The sequence below is a fragment of the Anas platyrhynchos genome, chromosome 25 (assembly GCF_047663525.1).
Source record: "Anas platyrhynchos isolate ZD024472 breed Pekin duck chromosome 25, IASCAAS_PekinDuck_T2T, whole genome shotgun sequence".
NCBI classification, from domain to species: domain Eukaryota; kingdom Metazoa; phylum Chordata; class Aves; order Anseriformes; family Anatidae; genus Anas; species Anas platyrhynchos.
Window position 1 is genome coordinate 7,755,232 of NC_092611.1, and position 25,330 is coordinate 7,780,561.

General features: G+C 46.9%; 1 protein-coding gene across 20 annotated transcripts in view; it reads left to right on the plus strand.

The window, feature by feature from the left end:
• Window positions 1–25,330, plus strand: part of GRAMD1B (GRAM domain containing 1B) — a 156,109-nt gene that overhangs the window by 96,163 nt on the left and 34,616 nt on the right. For 16 of the 20 annotated variants that reach the window (XM_072027759.1, XM_072027758.1, XM_038167520.2 and 13 more), the window contains one exon: window positions 21,680–21,890. In XM_072027759.1, the coding sequence (XP_071883860.1) occupies window positions 21,680–21,890 (211 nt within the window). Of the gene's footprint in view, window positions 1–2,355; window positions 2,478–6,233; window positions 6,590–14,114; window positions 14,441–21,679; window positions 21,891–25,330 lie in introns of those variants that run through there. The other 4 variants (XM_072027771.1, XM_072027762.1, XM_072027776.1 and 1 more) reach the window with 4 other exon arrangements.

Here is a 25,330-nt window from a genome sequence, read left to right on the forward strand (position 1 = left end):
GACCGGGAGGGACACCTGCCTCTTCAAGGGGCTCTGTCAGGGCCTCGGTACCAAGGGGAGGAGAGGAGAGGGTCTTCATCAGCTGTCGTGACAGTCCTGTGTGGCTTCGTCCTTAGTCTAGTCCTGCAACTTCTTCGGAGGCTGAAATAACAGGGTAGGGAAGCAGAGAAAGCAGGAATGCTTCTCTCAGTTACAGAGAATTTGTTCTTGCTGTTTTACATTAACCTGACAAATGTGGGTTTTGGGTGTCCAGGATTCTCGCCTCCCTAATTACAGAGTGACATGATGCTACATAAACAATTTTGAATTTCATATCCATACTGCAGAGGCTTAAAGAGCTACCCCGTGCAGTGAAAATGAACTTAGTTCTTTTGCAGTGCAAATTAAAGGTGAATTTTAAAATCAGTTCTTCCTCAGATTTTTTGGAGAAGGCTAGGAGAGGAGTTCAGCTGGCATTGCATAATTGTGCCGTTGTGCACATGTGTGTTTGACCTTCATGTTACAGGTTAAACTGTCATGTTTTGGTGTGCTCTGTGTTCACCAGGTCTTTTGCTTCTACCTCTTCTTTTTTTTCTGTGCTTTTTATTCAAAAGGAAGAAACAGATGTTGATAATTCCCCCCCCCAACAACTATCAAAGATGACCCACATACGTGTAAGTTATAAATATGGCTCTAACATTTGGAAGCAAGAAGCGATCCCTCATTCCCTCTTTATGCATTCTGCAAGCGGATCTGAGGAATCAGAACGTTCCCATTTGCTGTCGATGCGGTGGGAAGAGGGAACCATATTAATAGGTCAGCATCTCTCCCTGCCTCCAGAATATTCTGAAAATTTGACTGAACCCGTGACCATAAGGCACAGCCTTGCTCCTTTCTCTCAGCAGGAACAAAGGTTGTGATATGTCAGGTGAGTCAAAGAACTTTGAACAGTGTTGGGAGATCAATTTTGTAAATGGCTTCATGGCACAATAAAGTGATTAACGGCAGGTTTGGTGCTAATTTATCCAGGCTTTCAAGGAGTGGGAAGTGATAGTAAGCAGTTAAGAGCCTAGTCCAAGTGCACTAATGTCAAGGAAAAAGCTTGCATGCAATTCACATGGCCAGACTGTACTCACAGTCAGTAACCGAGCCAGAAATAGAACCAAGATCGGCTCATTTCCAGTTTGTGTCCTGGCCTGCACACTGCCACGCTGAATTAATACCTTCAGTGGTAATATGGTATAAAGTACAAGTGAAGTGACTATTTTAGTAAAGAAATAAAATAAATTACAGTGTAAGTAGACTATTTGAAGAAAAACTGACTGAGTCATTGTGAAACCTTTGATCTGAGATTTGGTTTGCTCTCGTTCTGTGTGATGATAGACTTGCAGAACCTATCCTTTAGGGTGTCTTTGTTTGTTATGTGGTGTGCTTTTGGCATCGGATTCTGACTCAAAAATGGATAAACATCCAACATTTTATTCTCTGGTATATATATGCTGACTGAAACCTCTCTGAGGGCAACGTGATGTACGCCGTGAAGATGCTGTGCCTTGCAGAGCTGTGCTGCCAGCACCCAGCATCTCTCCCTCAGATTTCTCCTTGAGCTCCAGATTATTTTGGCTAATTCCAGTCATTTGTTTCATTCAAAAAAATTCCCTTTTCTGCTTCTCAGATGGTAAAATCAGCTTGCTGTCTGTAGTCCTTCAGCAGCCTTGCAAATGTCAAGTGAAGGGCAAACTGCTTAGAACCGTCCTGCAATTCTGCCGCCGCTGCTCACTCAGGGCCTTAAGTTGAGATGAATGAGGCTGCAGCGTGGCTTCTCCAGAGAGACTTCTCCTCACGTATGCAGGGGGAAAAAGCATGGAAGGAGGTAAATGCAGTCACAAAGGGGTTATGGATAACATTTAGCAGATAATGGCTACTTCTGTTGAGGTTTAAATGTGGAGCTGAGACTCTTGGTGTGCTGTCTGAGTACTCGGTTCCTTACATGAGAAGCAAGGTCCTGGGTTTTGGAGCTGGAAGTTGGGAGAGGCCAGTTTTATGCCTGGATCTGTCCCTGCTGTGTCATGATCATGCCTCTGCCCCACTTTCCCTGCCTGCAGAATGGGGCACGCCAGCCCGCTCCTCCCACTGAAGCAGTTTGATATTTTCGTGTGGCAAGTGCTAGAAGGGGCATGGTGAACGCTGTGCCGCAATTTGTGTGTGATTCATCCTGCCTGACTTAATGGTTCTACTGAAGTAAATGGAAACGCTCATAGATTTACAATTTCTGCTCGATCAGGGTTATTCTATTCAGGAAATGGGCAAGGTCAGAGCCTTAAATAGCCAAGCGTTGCCAGCAGAGCTCTTGTGGCATGGTACCAGCATCCCGGTCAAGACGTCTTTTGGTTAATCACATTTGCCGACTGAAATCCCCCTTGGGAACAGGATTCTTCTTCACTCCCTACTCTGAGCTGGTTGGTGGTGTTCCTGTGGCCTACTAAAGCAGCCGCCAGGTTTATTCTTGAATCTTTCTTTGCCTGCCTCTGATTTCAGCCCTGGGTTTGAAGTGCAATTTAATAGCAGACTACCATTATGTTGGCAATTGATACTTATTACGCACGGTAACTGTTAATTCCAGTATTTTGAGTCTGCTAAAAGTGAATGGTATAAATTGAGGTATAATAGCAATAACAGCATCCAAGTATAAAGACTAAAACAAATGCTCTATGTAAATTGTTAGCTTTTCTTTTCCTTATTTATTTCCTTTATATTATTTGTGCTCTTTCAGAGCCACGTGCTGAATGCAAGATGGTAGAGCCTTCTCTGAGCTTCTGCTTTACTAAAGCTTTCTGTTCGGCCAGCTTTAGGTCTGTGCTGGTGTTATACTTTCCTTTTTGCAGTGTTTTTCTCTTTATAACCATTTTTCCTGACAAAATGCTGTCTGGCTAGCCAAGGGACCTGGGGGTAGGTGTTCTGCCTTTTTTAAGCTAACATCATGTGATGGTGTCACAGCCGCTCTACACATATGGCAAGGGAGCAGAGAAAGAAGGATTTGGGGATTTTTTATTTTATTTTATTTTGGTGGCAAGAGGAGATATGTATTTGGGGTATATATTTTGAATAATTTCAAACCACTTGGAATATCAGGTTTGGAGAAATGTGGTTTGACCACACCTAATTTCAGGCCTTGGAACTGGAAGGAGGAAGATGGAGGAGAAAACAAGCTGAATGAAACTGATTTAGGGGAAAAGGAGGAGGTATATATTCAGGAGTAGCAAAGATGTGGTAATGTAAAAAAAAAAATGTCCACGTATGCACATAATATAAGGCACCAAATTAGCTGTGGGGGGAGGAGGAAAAACGACTTGTTTATCTTTGGTGTAGAGAACAACTCTCTCTTTAACTAGAATCATTCTTTAAATGCAATACCCAGCAAACAAGCCTGGCCTTAAATGACAGTAGGAAGAGATGGTAAAGTCCAAGGATTCCAGAGGAATCGTTTGGAAGGTTTCATTCCTCACTGGTGTAGTGATGTGAATTAAAAGGCTCACGAAATGCTGTGAATTAAAAGGCTTGCCCTGGAGACAGGCATTTTAGAAAGCTGGTGGAAAGCTAGAGCTGTAATTTTGGTGTATTTCTGACCCTTTATGAATAGAAATGAAGCAGATACATGGGTCTGAAAGAAGTATCCTTTGCTTCTCAGGAGATTGGGTACTGTGGGTTTGCAGACCTCAGAACTGCCATTTATTTTTTTCAGATCTGTCAGCAATTAAGAAACAGTGTGGCGACATGGTGGCCTTCACTCTGACATACATTTTAGGAATGAGGTTTGGGACATGAACTGTTCCTTATCTTAAGGCCTTGAAAGAAGGTTTGTGTCTGAGAGCTGGAGCTCAGAGTCTGACCAATGCTCAGTGGCTGGGTCACGGCAGTGAAACTACAGCATTGCTTCAAATGCCTGCAATATTATTTTTCCAAACTTTCCAACAGGGCAAACAGGTTCCCCATGGATTCTTCTGAGTTTCAGGTTTACAACAGGTAATAGCAGAACTGATTTTGGAAGTGGATTTAAGATTGTGGTGTTTTAAAATGAGAGAGGGTCTTACAAATAAGTCTTCATTGCATTAGGAGATTTTCATGTGCACCCTAAGAGACCATCTGTGTCCTCAAGAGTTTCCAGCCTCTAAGGCCAAGATGGACAAAAGACCGAAAAAAGGAAGTGCTAGTAGTAGCCTTGGTTTGCAGGTGACACACACAGACGTTAAAGGCTATTGTACAGTTAACATTTATTAGAATACGTGTACTAGAAAACTTCCCTACTGGAAGCTTGGCACAGGTGAGTTAAAAAATGTTATAGCTTAAAACAAACTGTATTGACAAAAGCTCGATAGAGAGCAACCTGTATTGATCAGAGATGCAAACCACCCTACTACATCCCCTGCATTTCTCATCCGTGACTTGCCCAAAGTCACGAGTTGAATCCAGATTGCCCCAAAGCAACCTTTGTCTGTGTCTTGCTAGTAAGTGTAAATACCATAATTGTAGTAAGGACATTTATTCTTTGAAGGATCGCAACCCAGATTCACAGTCCTAAAAACTTCTGAAAGTTTTAGGTGGAGCTTTGCAAGACTTCCCTCATGAATCTCAGAATCATCAGATACGTTTCACTGGAAGGTTTTGCAAGTGACTTGCTAACGCAGCAAGGCAAAAGAACTCTCTAAATCGTGATGCTCAGACAGCCGTAACACTTATCCAACCGAATGTATGCTTCTAAGGGCTCTTGTATCACTAGGAAACAGCAGTAACCAAAAAGTTACTGGACTGAGTTGCTGCCTATTAGGAAAATGATGGAAAGCAAAATTAAGAGAGAAAAAGACTGCAATTGAGTCATTGATCCGTGCCTCTGCCAATACCACGCGATTCCTTGTTGTGCCTTTATTAATGGTTACCCAATGCTGTTTAGAAACATGACAAGTGGAAAGGGTTATACCGCTTCTCTCGTTCTCTTGACTGCAACGTCTTGCCTTCAGCCTAGTTTTTTCCCCTTCATTTACTTTCATCTCATTGCTCATTGGTATAAAATCTTTTAAGACGGCTTCCCTTTCTCCATGGTATTTACATTCTTCAAATATTTGTTGACTACTTTGCTTTGTTTACTCTTCAAGTGTCTTTTCATAAATGAGCCTCCTGAATAATGTGATGTTTTTGTTGCTTTCCTTTGAGCTTACTCCTGTGCAAGAACATCTTTCTGATTATATGGCACCCCTGCAATGAAGTTCCTGGGAGAAATTAACTGATCGTTCGCAGCAAATATTCATCAGCTTCCCCGAGCTATGATTGATCAGACTGTGCAGCTCTGAATCACATTAGTCTTTGCTGCTCCTCTATCATGTTGCAGGAGCACATCTCATTTGCTTTGTGCTCGTACCCTGCACACCGTCAAGCTGCGCTGCTTTCCTGCTTTTCAGTTCTGTGGCTCAATGCACACACTCTCCTTTTGCCCCTGTAATGCCAGTTTGGAATAGGTACAAGAACAAGAGCAGTGGCAGGATATTCTGCATGCTTTGCCCGGAAGAGAATCAGTCACAGTCTGTTTATTTTCCTTGTGAGACAGGCTTCTCTATGTGTGTGTATCCAGGTTTTTCTGTGCGTGTTGATACACACTTTCAATATGAGTCACGTTGTTACCTTCTGCATTTTCTAACCTTCCTGTAGAAGATGGCCTTTCAAAGAGCTGCTATTTGGAAATACCCATGTGTTGAAGGAAAATATTTTTCCTATTGCTGGCTGCGCTGCCTGCTGCTGTGTCGGGGAAGTAGATGGTTTGTGTTTTGCCTGGGAAGGCTTGGAGAGGCTGCCCGATGCCTCTGCAGGGCGAGGAGTCGGGGTGTCCATAGAAATGACTAAGTGTTCAGAGGAGAGTGCTTTGTGGGAGTAGGGAAGTTGAATTTAGAGGTGGTTAGGATGCTTAGGTCAGTGCTGACTGCTCCTTTGTCGTCACAGAAGTTCTCCCCGGTGCTTTTTACAGCAGGGTGTTTAAAAAAGTGCTGCTCCAGCGTCCCTGCGACAAGGTGTGGGATGCCGGGGCTGGGCAGGGGTACGGCGAGGTTGTGCCAGGGCAACGCATCGAGTGGGTAGGAGCAGGGGAGGACAAAACTGAGGCAGCTTTGGCATTTCGGAGCTGTCATCGGTGCAGAGCAAGGAGCAGCCAGGGTTAAACCAGGCGCTGGTGATGTGGGCTGCGGGGCATTCTTAAAGAGACAGTGGGTGCTCGGCGTTCCAGTGGGCAGCAGCCAGCTCGGATGCCAGAGCTGGTGGCAAGTTGCAAAGAAGGCTTTGTTTCAGCCATGCCAAGCCGTTATCAGAGCGGGGAATCTTCTCGTCAACTACTTTCGAGAAGATAAAATGCATCGGAGCAGGGAGATTCGTGTGTGCTGTAACGACCTCTCCCCCAGCAGAACTGCTTCTGTCTGCAGCTTGAATGGTGGTTTCGGAGAGCAGAGGAGCAGGGAAGACACGCAGCTGCGCCCCGGGAGATGCGATGTGCTAACAGGTGGCGATGCGAGCCTCTAGCTCTTCATTTGCCATCTCCCAAGCAGGCAGGAGGACTCTCCCGCGGATGCAGGTTCCTTTGTGTTTGTGTTTGTGTGCTTTGGGAGGTCAGGCGGTTCCTCGGGAACAAGGATGCCCTGACGCAGTGCGGGGCTGGGACGGGGAAACAGAGGGTTTGTCTGAGAGCATTCGGGATGGAGGGGCTGGGGCTAGAGGGGGAGAAGCTGAGCAAGTCTCCTGTGGATGTCCAGGCTTCGTGACAATAAGGGCTGGACTGGGTGGCTGCTTAGGGCTGGTAGTGGGTTTCTGGGTGAGGTCAGCAGAAGACTGCAGGAATCTGAGACCATCCTGGAGGAAAGGGTCAAGCGAGGTTAAGAAAGTCAATTAGTGAGAGTGGGGATGAATGCAGTGTGTCTGAGTGGGTATCAGGAGAGGAGATCAGAGGTGGTTCAGGAGGGATGAAAGCAGGGATTGGGGAAGGCTTTAGGAGGCTGGTTTTGGTTGGGATATAGGGATCGGAGCAGTGCTGACAAATGGGGAAGCTGCTGTAATTGCAGTGGTATTACATGACACAGACGCGCATGCTGCACCAGCTGATGCTGAAGAAAGATTGCACTCTTTTAGTGCCCTTTTCCTTCTTTTATATAAATCTGCTCATGGGTTTGAGTTGTTCCCCTTCAGTGCAGCATGCTATAGGGAGCAGAGCGGATTGAACGAGTGGGGCATGTCTGTACCAGGAGACTGGGTGTAGCCCAGCCGCTGGCACAGAACAGCTGATGTGCATTTTGCTCTCTCCAATGGCAGCTATTGAAGCTTTATCCAGATGTCAGGGAATTCTCTCTTTGTGCTGAGCTTGCCTAGGGACGGCACATATAGGGGTTGCTGCCTCATTGCTGGATGTGGCTTTCTGGCGTTCAGAGTGGTGTCCGAAGGATGGGATTTGTGTGCACCGGGTTTGAGGAGAAATTCTGCTGCTGTTCGTCCCGTGCTGGCTACAGTCTCTGTGTAATTCAAGGTGCAATGGTGTGATATGTAACTCGGTCCTGAAGAGATAAAAGAAGAAAGACACACAGATAATGGAGGCAGTATTGTAATCATTCCATAGGGAGCTGTAATTAATGCCTGACCCCCACATTTTTATCGTTATTTGTCTTTGTATGATATTGTTACTTTGGTTAACCTGCTGTCTTGCTTTTCTCTTCATCCTCTCTTAAACTGGGCATAGTTCTTGCAGCTGGGCTGCACTCAGGCCCTAGCAGCTGAAGGTGACTCCCTCGAGCACAGCGAGGTTTGAAACGAGTACAGCCTCTTGTCCTCATGCTTTTCACTGCAGAGTTGAAGTCTTGCACTGTAGCTCCTCAGGGTGAGGGCTCTGTCTGTCTGCAAGCTGGCCAGCCCTCAGCACGGTGCTATGGAACAAATAAATGCTGGTGTTACTTTTATTAGTGCTTGAGCTCAGAGGCTGCTGCTGCTGTTATTGATGTGCTTGTTAATCTTCGTTTTCAAGTACCCTGACTGCTGTATGCATTATCTGTCAGTGCAGCCCAAGTGCTTCTGGAGTAAAATATGCAACAGCTTATCATTAGCGCACTAGAACAGAACATGTAATGGCTTCGGAGGCAAAAAAGAGATGGATTTAGTATCAAACAGAAGTTGGCAGGGGACTTACGGATTGAAAAACGTAGACGTAGCTTAAGGAAGTGATGTGGGAATTTTTTAAGAAATGCGTTGCTTTTGTGTCTGTCTTCAGTTTGAGAAAGTTCAACGTTTCAGATGTTTCAGTGCTTCCTTCACTGAAATATTGCAGTCAGTTCTGCAGGTGATCAGCATGTACGGGGATGTTTCAACGGAAATTTTGATCAAAGCATTTCTGAAGTTACAGTTCTGCCCTTAATGACATGTAAACCATCAGAAATTCAAAATTTGGCATATGAGAGGTTGGCGTGACATAATAGCTGCATAACTTGTGTATCTCTCTGTCACATCAGCAATTGGGGCAGTCTTGCAAATACATAATTCACAGATAATATTTTTTTGAGTATTTCATTATAAATTAAAGACAGAAATTGTGGGAGGACAGCTCAGGCAGTCTCTTTCACTGCATCATCCCAAGCCAGTGGTTTCTAGGCTGGGAGCTGTTGCCTCTCTGCGATCAGTCTGTAATTTGCTTTATTCTGGCTGTTTGTCCTGACCAGGATGCAATGCCTGCCTATGTTGGGATGCGATTCTTTTGGTCTCAGTGCACAGAGCAGAGCTCAGCCTACAGAGAAAGCTTGACGGGTTCCCCTGTTGCTCCTTCCCTCCACGTTTGCAGGTACCACGCTGAAGCGAAAAGGGCTGTCAGTGCAGTAGACATCCTCATGGATAATACTGCTTATGAAAGTGTTCCTGCAGGGATCTTGGGCAATTCCACATTTGATAGCAGTGGCTGAGCAACAAAGTGTCTAGAAAGGTCCTGACTATGCTGAAAATGCTTGTCCTGCTTGCCCAGGCTCCAGCTCTTGCTCAAACACTTCTCTTCTTGATGCTGAACCTCACTCCACACACACTCTGTCTTGACATCATTTCACCTCTGCTGCTCTTGGCTCTCCACGTGCTGATTGTCGGAGCGTGGTGCTGAGCACAACAGGTAGGGCTCTGTTTCCTGGGTGAGGTGGGATCTGCTGCTCCTGAATGCCTGAATTCTGTGTGGTTCCTTTTGTGCAATTAAGGAGAGCTAATTAGCTCCTTTTAGTGCAGTCTCCTTGCAGAGGTAGCTGACCTCTTGTTAATCCTGGATTAAGTTCTTAGTAAGAACTGGCTCTTTGTGTGTCCCAGTTAAGATGTTGACACTTTGTTCTCTCTCTCCTTGTTCTCCTCCTCCCCCTCTTCCTCCCCATGCCTTTGAGCACATGATTGCCTGCCTCCTCCCTCCCCCATACTGTAGGAGTCCCTGTGCTCTTCGCAGCCACCGCATCTTGCTCGTGAAAACACTGCTGGCAGCTCAGAGTACTCTACCCAGACACTTGCTTGATCTGGCACCTGCCTGGGAGCCCATTTTTTGCAGAGGGAGAAGAGTTTTGGAAATGCTCCTTATCGCTTAATAGGGTGAGAATAGTGGGGTGTGAAGTGTAGCACCTGCTTTGTGTGCTGGAGGCTGGCAGGATGCTCTGTGGTCGGAGCAAACCAGGACCACGGGGCCCAGTCACAGAACCGAGCCTGCGCAGTGCCGTGCGTTCAAAAGCAGAGTCCACACCTTTACAGTAACCAGGGTGTCAAGGAGAAAAGCAGCCTCTGTGCTGCAACAGTAGTATGAGCAACACATTAAATATGTGCACAACGTTAATTACCATCCAGGTGCGCTGGTTATCCATTACTGTTAATCTTACTTGCAGATCTTGAGGTTGTAGCGCTGCACTGAGTGTCCCCCGAGGACAGGCTTTCTTGAGATTTCTGGTACGTCTTTCTGAAGACGAAGCCAGAAGTACTGTGAAAGCGTAAGCGTCCCTGGCTCCGTGCTGAACTCAGCTGAAAATTGGAGATGTTGGGGAAAAAGTGTCTCAATGGCTTCAAGTTTTCAAAATAAGTAAATGGGCAAGGAATTGTTGGGGAAGGAGAAATGAGAAACCTGGCCTGTTTTCAAACCCATGTGCTCACTGTTCACAGACACTGTGCAGCAGGACTGCTGGTTATTTCTCTATCTGTGGAGTGGATCACGGAGAGTGAGGCTGCTGCAGCTGGATGCAGAGTTTGCCTCAGCCACCCGTGTTGCTCTGTAGGCATTGGATGTGCAGGCCCTGGACTGTCTCCCGTGTATCTGTTGTCAGTCCTGGGCTTTAATTACTTGGGCAGTGCGTCGTTTCCGCTCACCTGAGGGATGTAAAATGTATGAGTACGCTTGTGTTACGGCTGGGCACACCAGGAACCGGCCCTGCCACCAAGCCCAGTGGGTGCTACAGGTGCGGCTCGGGCTCTTGTCTGAGCATTGCCTCAGGTACACGTGCCCACACTTGGAGTGCTGCTGACGTGGGAGTTTCCGTCTTTCTGTAGGGCTTGGTAGTCCTGTGGTATTTGAGCTGTGGTGTGAGACCATGTTGTGCCCTGCATAGCTCAGTAGTCAAGGCCTCCTAAGCTGTCCTACCAGGAAAATGTGCTAGTGCTTGTCAGCTTCCTTAGCACCAGGGCAAGGGCTGAGAGAGGTGCGTGCAGGCAGAACCAGAAAATGTAAAATGAGTTCTGCAACTTTTGCACCAAGTGGGAACTGGCAGCTTTGCCTTGGTAGCTTAAGGAAGCTCAAAAGCTTCCTTAAAGGCCCCTAGAGATCCTCTTCTTGGTGCAGTGTTATCAAAGCACCAGAAAACAACGTGTCTTCGTAGTGACGTGAATGGTGCTGTAAAGAGCCAGAAACATACCCAGAGTGTTTCTCCTTCTGAGAGTTCTTGGTTGAATTTTGCAGATGTAATTAAGTTCCTGAAACATGTGAAGTGTCGTGTGATTTTTCAAATTACCCAGAACTTTGCCTTTTGCATTCCACCCCAGATAAGCTTAAGCAGCTTTTCTCCAAGTAGGTCTTGCATTTTTACTACTGCTCTTACAGTGCTTGTGGAAGCAAAACTTTCTTTGGATTCTTCTTTTATCCTGTCTGTCTGAAGATCGGGTAGGTCTTCAACTCATGTGCTGTACCTATCCTACCACTTCATGACCTGCTTTGAGCTTTGATGTGCTCTCTGTGCTTCCAGATCAGAAGTAGGCATCATACTCAATTTCCTACAAGCCTTTGGGTCAGTGGAGCTCTTGTGACCACTGCAAAACTGAATCTCATTCAAACCTTCATGGTCATTCAGACCAAACATACCCAAAGGCTTAGAGACAGAGACTCGCACTTCCAGCTATTTTCATGCAAAATTAATATGAAAAAATCATAGACAAAAAATAAAACGTGACCATTCAGATACCTCCTCTGAAGGGGAATGCAAAGTGTAAGAACTGCCTGAACTGACTGTTGCTTGAGGTACAGAACGGAATTTAGAAAAACACAAAGCCTTACTTAATATTGTTTTCCACAGACGGATAATCTAGTCTTTAAGAATTAGTTACAGTGGTTAGCGTTGTTTACATCCAACAATGCACCTCTCTCATCCACTCAGTTTGTCTAGCTTCAGCTTTCAGCACTTGGTACTGTTGCACTTTTATTAGCCAGTATTACTGATTTGTCTTCCAGGTGAACATTTAAAGCTTGTCATTCCTTGACCTGCTGTGTGTGTTGAATGGATTCAGTGCCACTGTCTCCTCTTTAAATGCTTTGGTGAGGACCCCAAGACTGCTGCATGTTGATTTCTCCAGCTGCAAAACAGACTCATAGACCTGTTTTACCGATAAACACTGAAACATGGTCCTTTGAACCAAAAACCAGTTGGTTCTCTGCAAAACTGGAGAGGTCTGTGTTGGCAGAAGGTCAGTGTGTGTAGACAAGATGGTGCAGGGTTTGGCAGTAATTCTTCCTTGCCAGTTGTTATTTAGCAGTACAACTTACCCTGTTTAAGATGGGTTTCCACAGAGGTAGAAAACTCTGGGACTTGCAGAATTATGAAGTCTGAAGTCAGATGGTACTGGGTGAAGTGACAAATGCCGTTGTCTGTTCTTGTGATTGTATTAAGGCCTATTTTTGGTTCTCTTGATAGATCTCAAATGCTTGTAAACACATAATTATATGAAAAACTTCACTGTCTTGTTTTAACAAAAGATTTTCCCCACGAGCGCAGAAAAATCCTTGGGAACACAACCTGAACAAATGTGTGCTAATGGAATCAGAGGAATAAAACAGGTTTCAGAGGAATAAAAACAGGTTTGCTTTTATAAAGTTAGGTTTTGTAAGCCAACTTTATGTTTGGGATGAAAGTTGATGTGTTTTGGACACTTGTTGATTGGCAGCACTGTACATGGAGAAGGTGTAGTAACAAGCTTGGTCCCAAGAAGGATATCACAAAATTAACATAAAGCTGACTATTCTCTTAATGATACAGTGCATTTGTTAAAAGAGTGGCCTATACACAGGGAGTGCATGCACGTGTGCATGCATTCTTTCAGTAATATTAAAAAATTGGTGGTATTGGTGCACTGTCCCGATCCAGATAGATGCCTGATGATAATGTTTTCAGTTTAAAGTCATGCACAGCATCTGAACTGCACAGTGGCATGTCTGCTGGTGCAGATCATTGATTATTCGGAGCAGAGCACCTCCACTGATTTTGATTATAGTGAAATGCTGGATAATCAGCCTTCTGGAGAGATGGTCTTTGGGGACGTTAGCGCTGAAAGCTGTGACTGATTCTGGAGAGAAGAGAAAATGTTCAGCCCAGTTTCAGTGTCTGGAGTGGGTAAAATGCAACACAAGGAGGCAGCAGGCAGAGCAGCACGTGTTTACATCGCTTAACTTTAGCTTTGGCTCCTTCCGTTGGCAGTGGGGAGCAGAAAGTCCCCATGGGGTCACTCACAGCATCTAAGTGTGGCCATTGACTCCAGATTTAGGTACTCTGAGTCATGCTCTAGACCACAGGGAACTCTCAAACCTTCAAGGTAGGCGATGAGAATACGGTTGCAGAGGCTGCTGAGGAACAGAAGAGTCACGAGGTGTGAAGTTTAAACTGCGGGAGCCCAGCTGGTAGAGGAACCTCTCTGGGTACACTGTAAGGCTTGGCCATGCTGGAAAGTGTGTGCACACTGAGAGCCCCAAAGGACACGGTCCTTTCACCCGTGGACACTTGTGCTTCAAACCAAGGGTGCTGCTGCTACAGGAACCAGTTCTGGGACAGCTCTGCACCATTTCCTTGTGCAGACAAGGTCTGATTTCATCTGCTGGAAGGAAAAGTGCAACCTTGTGCGTTGTTTTGCTTTCTTTTTCATCCTTCACCCTACAGAATTTATGCTGGACTAGAAGAGCCCTTGAGAGGGACTGGGACCCTCCTCGTGTTCTGGCACAAAGATGCCCCTGAGCAGCAGTGGAGGCTTACAGCAGCGTGTGTGTCCTCCTCCAAAGCATCATTTACTGATGCTTCAGCAGAGTTGTAAACTTCCCTCAGTGTATTTCTTTAAAAACCCCAGGCCTGTTTATACAGGGGGAGGCACGAAAAATTAAACCAAATTAGCTTCCTAGGTGAAGTAAGCCAAATAAAGTTGAGGTCACCTTAATTTTGAATGTGCCCTCACAGTGTTTAATTCAGTTTAGATAATCCACTTTGCCGGTTAATTAGGGTTTAATTTTCCTGACCGTTCTTGTATCGACACGCTTACGGGTTTCGAAACTTTCTCCCACACGTATGAACGGTCCGGTGTGCGTGCAGGGAGGGACGAGCGTTTTTGTTTTTTTTATTTTTTTATTTTTTGTAACCTGTAGGATCTTAACTTGTAGGCTTTGCCCAACTTTAGGAACAGCGCCTAAAAACGACAGGTATAACGGGGGTTGCTCGGGGGAAAAATCGTGAGCTCTCTCCCTTCCCAGTTTGTTCCCTTGGGGCAGGGATGGCTAATGAAGGCGTGAAGGGGCTCGCGTTATGTAAAGCGGCAGCCCACTGGCTGCGTGCACGCGCGCGCACGCGTGTGTGCGCGTGCAGGAGCGTGTGTGCAAGAGCCAGCAGCGAGGGGAGAGGCTCCCAGCCCTCGCCAGAGCCGCACAAACAATCATAAGCACAAAGAGCGGGGCGGGGGGAGACGAGAGGCCGAGCCATGGCAGGCACCCGAGCAGCGTGCGAGGCAGCCGGGAGAAAGGGCTGTGGGTGCCCATGAGCACCCTACGGCCCTTCTTCCCCCAAGGAAGGGCTCTGCCATGGTGCAAGGGGTGAGCTCCCTCCCACCCCACCCTCGCTCTCCACCCTCGCCACGCACAAGTGCATGAATGAATGAATTCCTAGCTGCTCCGCGCCGCGCTACGGTCCCTAATGGCTACCAGGTTAGTGTTACTCTCCTGTTCCTTCTGCTGCTGCCTCTCTTCCTCTCCGCTCCGTGCTGCCTGTGGTCCCCGGCCGTGCGCCCGTGTACGTGTGTGCATGTCTGCGTGTGAAAGACAGAGCCCGAGGGCTGCGTGTGCCGGGCTCAGCGCAGGTTTGCTGAGCAAATCTGTCGCCCGAGACGTGCGCTTTCAAGGCAGATTAAATCTGGAGTCCATGTTGGTTGCTGCTGCTGCTCCTTTCTGTTCGGGGGACTTGAAAGCAGACGGCGTGACATCATGTTGCAGAGATGCTCCGTTTCTTTTCCTTTTCCCAGCCTGATTCCTTTCTCCCTTGTTCTCCCCCATGCATGCGCCCTGCCGCTCCTGCAGCGGAATTGCTTAAAGCAGCCTTTTCGATTGTTTGCAGCAGCCGATGATCAAATCTGATGGCTGCTCGCGGCTCCCCTCACCCCTCCTCCTTCCCCCCTGCGCCTCCTGCCTGCCCCATCCCCCCGGCCCAAGGGGCAGATGTTGCTCTCCAGCATCTGGGCAGATGGAGAGAGGCAGGAGGGGGCTGAAGGGGGCTCAACTGGCGCTGCGTCACCCTCACCGGAGGGCAGCTGGAGCTGCTGCAGAAATATGGTGTATTTGTTTGCCCATGTGCTCCCTCGCTCTATAAAGGTCTCGGAGCATGCACGCTGCTGCCCTGGGTCTGCTTTGCATTCCTCTCTGTGTTGATGTGTTTGCGCTGATGGGGAGAGATGGAATTTGTTTTCTGCCACTTTTATCAGGCTGTCCTCCAGAGTCTATACAGGTGGCTGTTTTTTTTGTTTTTTTTTGGCAGGGGACAGCAGCAGGAATTGAGGGCTTGTTGCACTCTGCATAGTTATGGGCAGTGAGAATCTGATGAATCCCCATTCTCTAAAAATACTGCTTCTCCTTAGATTACCGGTGCCTAGCATCGTGCTGTCCATCATGGAAATCACTGATTCAGGAAAGAGAATGTATCCCTGTTTCTTTGCTCCGTTAGTCACGTGCATCTTCAGGACAACTCCTTTCGAAGCTGGTAGATTCACAATGGAGCTTGTGGTTTTGGCTCAGTAGGATAGAAGGAAATTCTAAATTAAATCTCATCGGTGCAATAGGTCCAGATGCCCAACATTATGCCAAGGGAAATCCCCAACTGCCCCTGCCACTGAAAGCCAGAAAGCTGGAGATAAAGCAAGAGCATATGCCATGTGGGGACAAGCCTGAATCAGGGCCTGGGGACAAAGGGCTGCATGTGTGTCTCTTGCACTGATGGTTTGTGACGCTTCTCGGTATCAGCTGCTGCCCTTGGCCCTCTCTGTTTTTAACTTTCAGCTGGACAGTGCTGCTGCATGGTTAGAGCAAAGGAGAGAGAGACTGCGTGGAGGATATCAGGGTGAGGGGATGTGAAATTGTTGCATTGTCATGTTCAGAATGGTAAAAAGATGGAGTGCCAAGGGATGAGCAAAATAAATCAGTTTGGTCCCAGCACTGGAGATCGCAGCATCTTCCATTAATTCCTGAAAGCTGATGATCAGCAGGAGTGAGTGGGCAGCTGCAGAGCTCTAGCTTTGTCTTCCAGTCCTGAGAGACACAATATCCCTTTATACCCCCACCTGTCACTGATGAGATGTGGCGTGTGGGTACGCCAGACGTTTATTTGTGATTTGTGAACCCCCTGCCACAGGACTGGATTGTGTTAAAGAGGATGCTACCTGTGCTGGGGGTCAGGGCCTCTCTGAGGTGGTTGAAGTGATAGCAGGAGATGGGCAGAAAGGAAGAATGTTTGTGCTCTTCATGAGGTAATGCAAGAGCGGTATCACACACGTGCCCTCATCCAAAACCACGTATGGATATTCATCATTAGCGAATGCTAACGATCAATAAAAATGCATGATTATTGCATTTTTCTTACTCTCCCTTGTAGAGACATGCAAGGCACTGAAGACAACATCAGATATTGCAATTCCTGCTGTTAATTACAGGAGCCATTGTCGTGGCGATGGGGAGGAGAGGAAACAAAGCCCCAGCCTGTTCCTCTTTTGGAGGTACAGCTGCAGGCTGAGTGACCTGCAGGTGACCACACCAGGGCTGGCTCTGGAGCACACGTGCTGCCAGCTTCATGGGGATGTGGAATGCTTTTTTTGCATTATTTCCATTTTATTGCTTCCCAGCTTTCGTCTTATTATTCATCGTACTTTGTTCTGTGTGGTTTGTCTCCCTGCAGAGTAAATGTAACCATATTAATTTGTGGGTGATGAAGAGGTTTAGAATATAATTTATAACACATTTTTGTTTCTCTGCAGATTAATGATCCTCTCTAACATATGCCGCTTGTATTATTGGACAGTATGATTAAGATCTGTCGTGTTCTATTTAGAAAACATGTTTCAATTTTTTTTCTTGGAATTTTTGTAACAATTCAAAGTAGGAAGGGAGCGGTGGAGGGATTGTTTCAAACAGCACAGTGGGAGTTTCCGTACGGTATGAGAGCATTTGTCCATCAGAATCGCTAGGCTGTCTCCAGTGGTAACCAGTATCAGATGATTCGGAGAAAGACAATGACATTGTTAATAATACATTTGGCCAACCTTGCGGTGCTGCATATGTGCAGAAGTCAAATTCCTTCCTAACACTTGCAGTGATTTGCTAATCCCCTGAAGCACAATAATTGTGTTAATTTTATCTCATGAATATGTAAGCGTGCTATTGAATGTCATAGGAGGAAGAAACCATTCTGTGAAACTTCAAAATAATCAGAGTAATGCTTTGACAAGGATGGACTTCTGGTTTAAAATTAAAAAGCATGCAGAAAGTATACTCCTGCTATTGTTTTCAAAGCAATTGGCACGAAACACTGCTCACTGTCTGTACAGCCCTACAGTTGTCATTGGTTTTTCATTTAATGCTTTAATGCTTTATCTTTTTTTTTTTTTAATTGGGAGATGTAATGTAAGTATAGCCTTTTGTTATGGCTTGGCAATAGAGCAATGGCAAGCCCAGGGATATATGGGGGTTTTCATTCGTAGATTATCAATTTGAAGCGCCTGTAGGTTGGTGATGACCAAAAGTTGTTACCATCTGCTTGCTGTTTGGTAGACTGCATAATGAGTTTCTGAACCTCATCTTTTTCCAGTGATGTCAGACTGTATCACAGAGAAGTATCTTTGTAGGCGTCTAATTAACCCCCTTACTAGCTCTTTCTGAGGAGAATTAACTCCTTTTGTACTCCAGGCAGGCTTGAGGTGCCTTTTTGACCTTGTGCTTTTCCTGCCCTTTTCCAGGCTCCACCAGTACACTTCTGCTTTATGCGGGAGGATATCCTTCGGTCTTGCTTAGGAAAGTGGGAAAGCACAGGCTTGGCTTTGTTCGCACCCTCGGTTTCAGTGGGTCTATACGCAGAGCTAAATATACGCTTAAGTTCTCTGCTGGTGCGTGGACGCAGTGCTCAGCACTTTGCAGAATTAAGCCCAGCATTTGCAGTGCTGTTGGTAACAGTTCTGGGCCTCGAAGAGCTTACAGCCGGGTGGGTGCTGTGGTGCAGGGAGGTGTGGGCACCTTCAGCAGCTGTGCTCTGCCGAAGCGAGTTCTTTGGAGAGCTGTGGCAATCTTGGAGGCTGCGATTAGCTTTCCAGATCAGGACTTTCTTCAGGAAGTCTGAGGGGGTTACAAATAATGCTGCAGGAAATGGTGTCGCGGATCTGTTTCTGCCTTCTGGGAAGCTGGTGATCACAAAGAAACAGGGAGCGCTGCGTGGCTGGGACTGCACTTGTTCAGATGAGCTGCCCTCCTTACAAATCCTTTGGTGCACTTGGTAACACAGCGATTACGACTGGCTAAATTCACGTTCTGCAGCTGTGAGATTGAAATGGATTTGCTCAGTGTCTTAAGCTGAGCTGATCGCTACCTGCGAGGAGAGCCCCGAGCTGCTGCGGCACAGCACGGCCCCGGCTGCGAGCCCTGGTGTGCGGAGGCTGGGGCTGAGCCTTGCTGCACGAGTGGCTTGGGAAAGACCTACTGCAAGGTACGTGTCCTGAGCCCAGGGATGGTGGTGTGGTCATTTTGGAGGGCCTCGTAGGGTGGACAAACTTCGGTCTCAGTTCAGGGCTGCTCATCCTCCATGTAGCTGAAGGCCTTGGCCCCTTCCTAGCCACGCTGCTGTTGCACATGTTATTTTTAGCTGTCAGATGAGGCGTTTCTGTGAGACATGGTACAGCCCCAAGGCATGAGAGGTGCTGTGCCGAGGTGCTTTGCTTCACATGCTCCACGCGGGGGTTCCCCCTAGGAGCTGGGGCCGCCTCTCGGCTGGGCTTGTTTGTGCTCTGTGCCTGCCTCGATGCGGTGCATTACTAAAGGCTGCGCTGCAGGGGTATGGGGGGCCCTGAATGCTCTCTGGTCAATTAGTTCTGTAAAGCATTATTTATTACCATTATTTTATTTTTTTTTTTCGAAGTGGGTCAAGCCATTTTGGCATTTCAGGCGTTGATTCCTGGTTCAATTGCAGGCCCCGGTCACTATGGCAACTGCAGCAAGCGTTCGTCATGGCTGTTCCTTGGGTCGGGTTCAAGCTTCGGGACGCAGCGGGAGCAGGGCGAGTTTTGAGGTGCTCAGGGCCAGGGGCGAGCGGGACGGAGCCACGGGGGGCTGCTGCTGGGCCCGCTCTCACCACGGCAGCGGCTGCCTGAGTGGCCTCCTCCCGTCCTTCATCTCTCATGGCCTCCTCCTGTCCTTCATCGTGCACGCACCGGCAGAGCCCTTGCTGTGCAAAACACTCCACATTGTCCGGCCATCAGATAGGAGGAGGAGGATTTGGACCTCCTGTGTTTGATCAGCTCTTGGCTGGTGACTTAGGAGACAGCCGAAGAAGGCACCCTTAAAGCTCTCTTCTGTTCCTGTCACTGCAAAGGTGATGATCCCCGTGTACCTAACACGATTTATACGGATGGAGTTAGTTTTTTTAAGTGGGCCGGAGATGCTAAGTGAGTGGAAAACAAACTCAAAGCCAGAGTCTGCTCTGAGAGATTCCGCTTGGCAGAGCTGGCACCGAAGCGTACGGCTGTGGCAGTGCGAGCTGAGCCTGGGCAAGCATGTACGTGCCAGCTTTAAGCTACTCAGTGCTGATGCTGCTCCTGTGAAGCTGCAGCGCCAGGGGTTACTCAGCCAGGCCTGAAAAACCCACTGGAGGAGCTTTGCGAGTCCTTGAGTGATCAGCTTGAGTTGGCCTCCATGGCTGCACAGCGCCTAGCAGGACCTGAGCTGAAGGTGGCTCTGAAGCATGCGTCGTGCTCAGAGTGAGAGAACCAAGACTATATTTTCCACATCTGTGTGTGAGTGCATACTGAAGCAAGTATTAACGTATTTATTGCAACCCACGAAAGGCAAAATCTGTCTCATTTCTCATGTGATCACAACTTGGGTGAGAGTACCAAACTTTTTAGTGGCTTGCATCTTGAATTTCACACGCACGTGGTGCTTCTGTACCACGTTTTGAACTAGTTATTTGTGCTTTAGTAACAGGCAAAACTCATTGCACTTTCATAATTGTAACCTACAGGCAAGAAGGGCTGTGACTGAATTTGACTTGGCCTTTGAAGCTTCAGCTTGGCTGAAGCTGAAACTCAGAGTGAAACTTGTGTGTGTGAACACCCACAAACTGAAAACAAGAAGGAGGTTGTGCTTGAAAAACTCAAGTTTTGTTGAGCTGTAGTAAGAAACGGGTATGTCTGCTCAAGCAAATCTAGTGCAGTGACATGTGACTCAGGAACGATCGGTTCAGATTCTGTCTTGTAATTCTGGGGACCTCTCAAATCAGTTTATGTTGAGTCAAGCGTGCTGGGGCAAGATTTAGGAAATTTGCTGTGACACCAGATAAGCAATTACACACCACGAACAGGAGCAATGCAGCCTCAGGATCTGGAGTTCTTAATAACCATAGGAATGGCAATTCAAAATCATTTTCATCCGTGGAAGTACTTTTAATGAGCTGCAGGATTTAGTGCCATATGCACAGCACCACGTGCACATGGTTGGTGATAGTGCTTGGTATATGTAGATGCCACTATGCTGGGTTGTTAAAAACTGTGCATCTTGAATCTAGCCAGGAAAAGTAGCAGCAGGAGAGCAGAAAGAGCGAAATACACATTTTAACTGGAACAGCTGAAAGTCTGGGAAGAAACCCGATACTTTTGTACGTTTTAATAAGCCAAAAAGACCCTGGTAATTTCACTTCATGATATACCTAAACTGTTGCAGGCACTGTAACATTTCCAGTATAAAATGGATGCAGCATGTGGTATTTTGAGGAGTCTGGCAGGAAAAAAGGTATCAAGGAGAAGGAACAGTTGGGAAATCTGATTTTTCCTGTCCTATTCTGAGATTGCTGCTCTGTTCTATATAAATACGTATGTAACTGGCTTTCTGGTTTAGGTGTTAGGGCATTGGCTGAAGGTTAGGGAAGAGAAACTCCATTCCCCTAAATGTTTTGTGATTTCTGTAAATCTCTGAAAGGTCTTGCTTTTGCCCTGATATGAAAGGGGTATTTTTTTTTCTTTCTTCTTTTAACTTTTTTCTTTTTCAAACCATGAAAGCTTTTAAGTTACGGCAAAACATTTTCATCCCCAGCTCTAACTGGTGTGGGAAAGGATGATTTGGTACAGGAAATCATGACTGCATTGTCTGTGACTGGTGTCCCATATGCCTCCCCTCCCAATGCCCCAAGGGTTTTGATGACCTTTAATGGAGTGTTTCCTAAAAGATAAGATCCCGTTTCTGCGCATGCTGTTAAGAAGGGGCACAGTTGCTGATATAAAAAGTAAAGGAGGGATGGGGTGGGACTATGTCGCAAATACACTGACATCTCCCTTGTTCTTGAGCACAAGTGTAGGTTTTCTAAGCTCAGATCATCATTTTAACATCTCAGAGCCTTACAGGAGAGAATGAGTTCATTTTCTCATTAATTTCTCTGTGGGCAGATCAATTGAAAGGTGGGTGGAAAAAGACACTGACAGGCAGCTGAAGTTCTCTCTGCCACCAGTAAATGATGCCTGTCTACTGCCTGATTTTACTGGGGAGATCAGTAACAAGTGTGGCATGGGGTGCATTGCTTCAGGAAGCCAGATTTATCTTTTGTGTTACTGGAGAAATCTGTGGGTAATGCTTCACCTCAAGGGAGGGTGCAGTTGCTTTCTCTTTGAGCTGAAGGTTTACACTTGTCCTCTTTCTTTCTTTTTGCAGTACTGCCAGTAACTCAAACCGCAGCACGCCTGCCTGCTCCCCCATCCTGCGCAAACGCTCTCGGTCCCCAACACCGCAGGACTCCCAAGGAGACACCATGGTGGAAAAAGGCTCAGACCACTCATCAGACAAATCCCCTTCCACGCCAGAGCAGGGTGTACAGCGGAGCTGTTCCTCTCAGTCAGGCCGCAGTGGGGCCAAGAACTCCAAGGTGAGGAATGAGCAAATAACTTTGGTCAAGGTGTACATTTGTCCGCTGCTTTAAACTCAAGTGTGGTACACTGGTTTTGTTCAGTGCCTTTTTTACTTCTGGCTAACTCTTCTCCTTCTTCCCCCATCATAATTCTGAAAATTCTCCTAACTGGGAGCTGTTTGGGTAGGTCAGACTTCAGTGCACCTCCATCATCCTTTCAGTGAACTCAGTCCAGGAATTGCTGATGGCTTGTACAGCAGCTCCGTAATGGCTTTGGTAGGCTAATCTTTTTGCAATCAAAGCCCTATTTCCTTGGAAGGCTCTGTGATTTTAAGCAAGACCTTGAAAATCAGCTGTTGCAATCACTTTTTATCAACTGGATCGTGGAGGGTCATGAAAGAAATAAAGGCTCCTCTGTGCAGACAGCCTGCGAAGGGTCCATGCGTTTCTCCAGTCCTGTCTAAGCCCCGTGTTGAGATGAGGTTTAAATTGCACAAAATCAGTTTGCCAGTCCTCTGCACGTTGACTTTTACGGGTGCAGTATTACAACTGTCTGACAAACTCCATGGAAATCTTGGCTGGGTAGATGCTACTTTCCCTAGGGAAGTATTAGGTCTTTTGACAGATGGTCTTAGAACCAGTATCAGCCTTTGTTTGCCATACTCAGAGGAATAGGGCTTCAAGTTTGGGGACCCTTGATTTTCTGTGAGCAGTGGGACCTGGTAAAGCATGCTAGTGCCTTGGGAACCAAGCATAACCTTTGACTATAACCCTGATGTCAGTGGTGTATTATAAGATTACTGTCAGGAGCACTTGCATTTTTCCAGCTTTATGAAGTATTTCAGCCTGAACGACTTCCCAGTGTCACAGGTGGCAGAACAGCATAACTCTGATGGCTTGTGTGAAATGAGTTGTGGGATCTTTTACCCAATTTATTGCTGGATTGCACAAAAAGTCTTCATTCACTCCTCTTTGTGTTCACTGTCAGCAGAGAAAACAGGACTCCCTAGCCACTAAGGGAGGAGTATGTGTGCTCAAAAGGGGGCAAAGGGTTTTTTTCAAGATGATTCATTTGAGACCAGTCAGTTCCGAGGTTGCCTTGAGGTCAGACTTCTTCCTGTGCACACAGTAAGCTACAACCACCGCCCAGGATGGTGGATGGCAGCCTCATGATGGTGCTGTCAGCCTTGTGCGCTTGGGCAGTCTGTCCCCAAAAGAAAGCCATGCGCTTGGGAGGCAGGCAGGATGCAGGGCACGCTGTGTTTGTAGATGGGGTCCATCAGGAGAATCACGTCCTTGGTAAGGGGTGTTGCAGAGATGAGTTGCATTGCCCTGGCCCATGATGTGCTGTGATTCAAGGCCATGGGAGGGTGATTCTTGCCAACAGAGGAACTGTTAGTAATTCACGGTGCTTTTAACAAGGAAGGGGGGGGATACAATGCTTTCTGATGGGTTTGTGGGTTTTCCTTCTCTTGATTTGTGAGGTAATTTTTCTTCTTTCCTTAATTTCTCTCTTTTCATTCCTGCATGCTTTCTCTCCGATTAAGTCACACAAGCGCCTCTCCAAAGTAAGCCTTCTTTTTTCTCTCCTGTGCCCCACTGTAGAATTGTCTCATCACGCAGAAACCCTCCCCGTGGTACTGAGCAGTGACTCCAGTAAGGCATTCTCCTGGTGCGGCTGCGAGAATGTCAGCAAGAGCTCACCCCGATGCCTGTAGCTGAGAAGCTGGTTTCACTTATATCACTGGGATCTCCTTAATATTTGCTCACATGGTGCGAAAAGTGGCCTGTTCCTTACACTCCTTCAATTACTTCCAAAGAATTTTAGGCTTCATTTTAAGATTTGCTTTCTTTCTCCCTTAAAAATAGCTGCTGTCTTTACAGGGAGAGATCTGCTGGCTCTGGTGGGCTGAACATAATCCCTTCTCTTTCATCTCTTCTTTATGCCTTTTAGAAATGGGAGTCGATCTCCGTAACTTCTTGCCTGCTTTTTTATGATGAAGACTAGAGAGGCCATTGATCTCAGTTTACTGACCTTACATGTTTTTTCTGTGTGATGTAAATATTAAAGATCAGTGATTTCAAATGAACCCAGCTTAAACCTGTTAGAACAGGCCTGTCCCAAATGAATTGTGAGAATTCATGGGCTCGCTCTGAAAGGTAATAGTAGAAAATCCCTCTGTGGGTGCTTGGATTGGAGATAAGCTCATTTGAGATGTGATCTCAAATCTCTGTGCTACCCTCAGAAGAGTGTAAAAACCAGAAACGCTGATGGGATGCTTATTGGACAGAGTGCCAGGCTGCTGGCATTTCCACGTGTGTATGCAAGTTGAAACCAGAATGGCTTGGATGGCTTCTCGATCTACTAAATCAATGTCTTGGCTTTTCCCCAGTTGATGCCTTGGATTTAATTCCAGGCAAGTTGCTAGTTAGCAGCGAAGTTGACAGTACTGGCTTACAGTTCCCTTTGTCAGAACGCCCCGTGTAGCCAGCCCTATCTTGCATGATTGCTGGTGTCTGCTGGAAACTTCTCCGTATCTTTCTTTAGACAGCTCGTCTCTTGCATGGTAACTGTAGCTTGGATGCTACAAATGAGAACTGTGGGACTAAAGGTGAGGTGTGAAACAACTTCTATGGAAAACGCAGGGCTGGAGTAGCAGAGAGTCCCGAAAGGCTTCTGGTGAGTAGGGAGAGGTGTGTGGGTAGGGCAGGTCAGGGTTGGGCTGTGGCAGGCTGGAGGTGCCTTGCCAAGCTGTGGAGAGATTTGTCAGGAGAGGTGGGAAGAGCATTGGCACGGAGCGATGTGCATGCAAAGCACATTTGTACGGGTACTGGGATGTGCTTGCAGCCAGCCCCTTGCTTTTCGAAGAGGACAAATACTTCACTGCAGTTAGAGAAACAAAAGGGAGGTGGACCTGAGGTGGGTTCAGTGCAAGGATGGATGCACGATGCAGAGAGGGGGATCCTGGTCTTGACCTCTGCCAGCCTGCGTCAGAGCCTCCTGCCCCAAACCCCTTCCCCAGCTGAAGGGTGAATCTCATCCTGAGCTCCACAAAGCTGCCCTTCCTGGAACAAGAGAGTCTGGCATCCCCTGAATCCTCTGATTCTCCCCAGGCAGATGAAGATACCTGTTCAAGACGGGGAAAGGCTAGGAACAAAGAACTGAAGGGTAAAAACTTAAAATCTCCTTTCTCAGCCTCTTCTCCTCTCCCCACCCCTCTTCTGCAAGAAGAAAAAGTCTGATTTTCCAACCTGTCTCGCTGATGAAACGAAACAGCTTGAGCCCATGAGTTTGATGCTGTGTTTATACAATTGCTGACAGTTCTGCTTGAAGTCCCTTGCCCTCTTTTTGTCTGTTGCGTTAATTGTCATGCTGCAGTGTTGCCATCAGAGGGAGTGCTTCACCAGGAGTTTTTAAGCACTGGATTACATCTGTAGGGAATCTTTGGAGCTTTTCC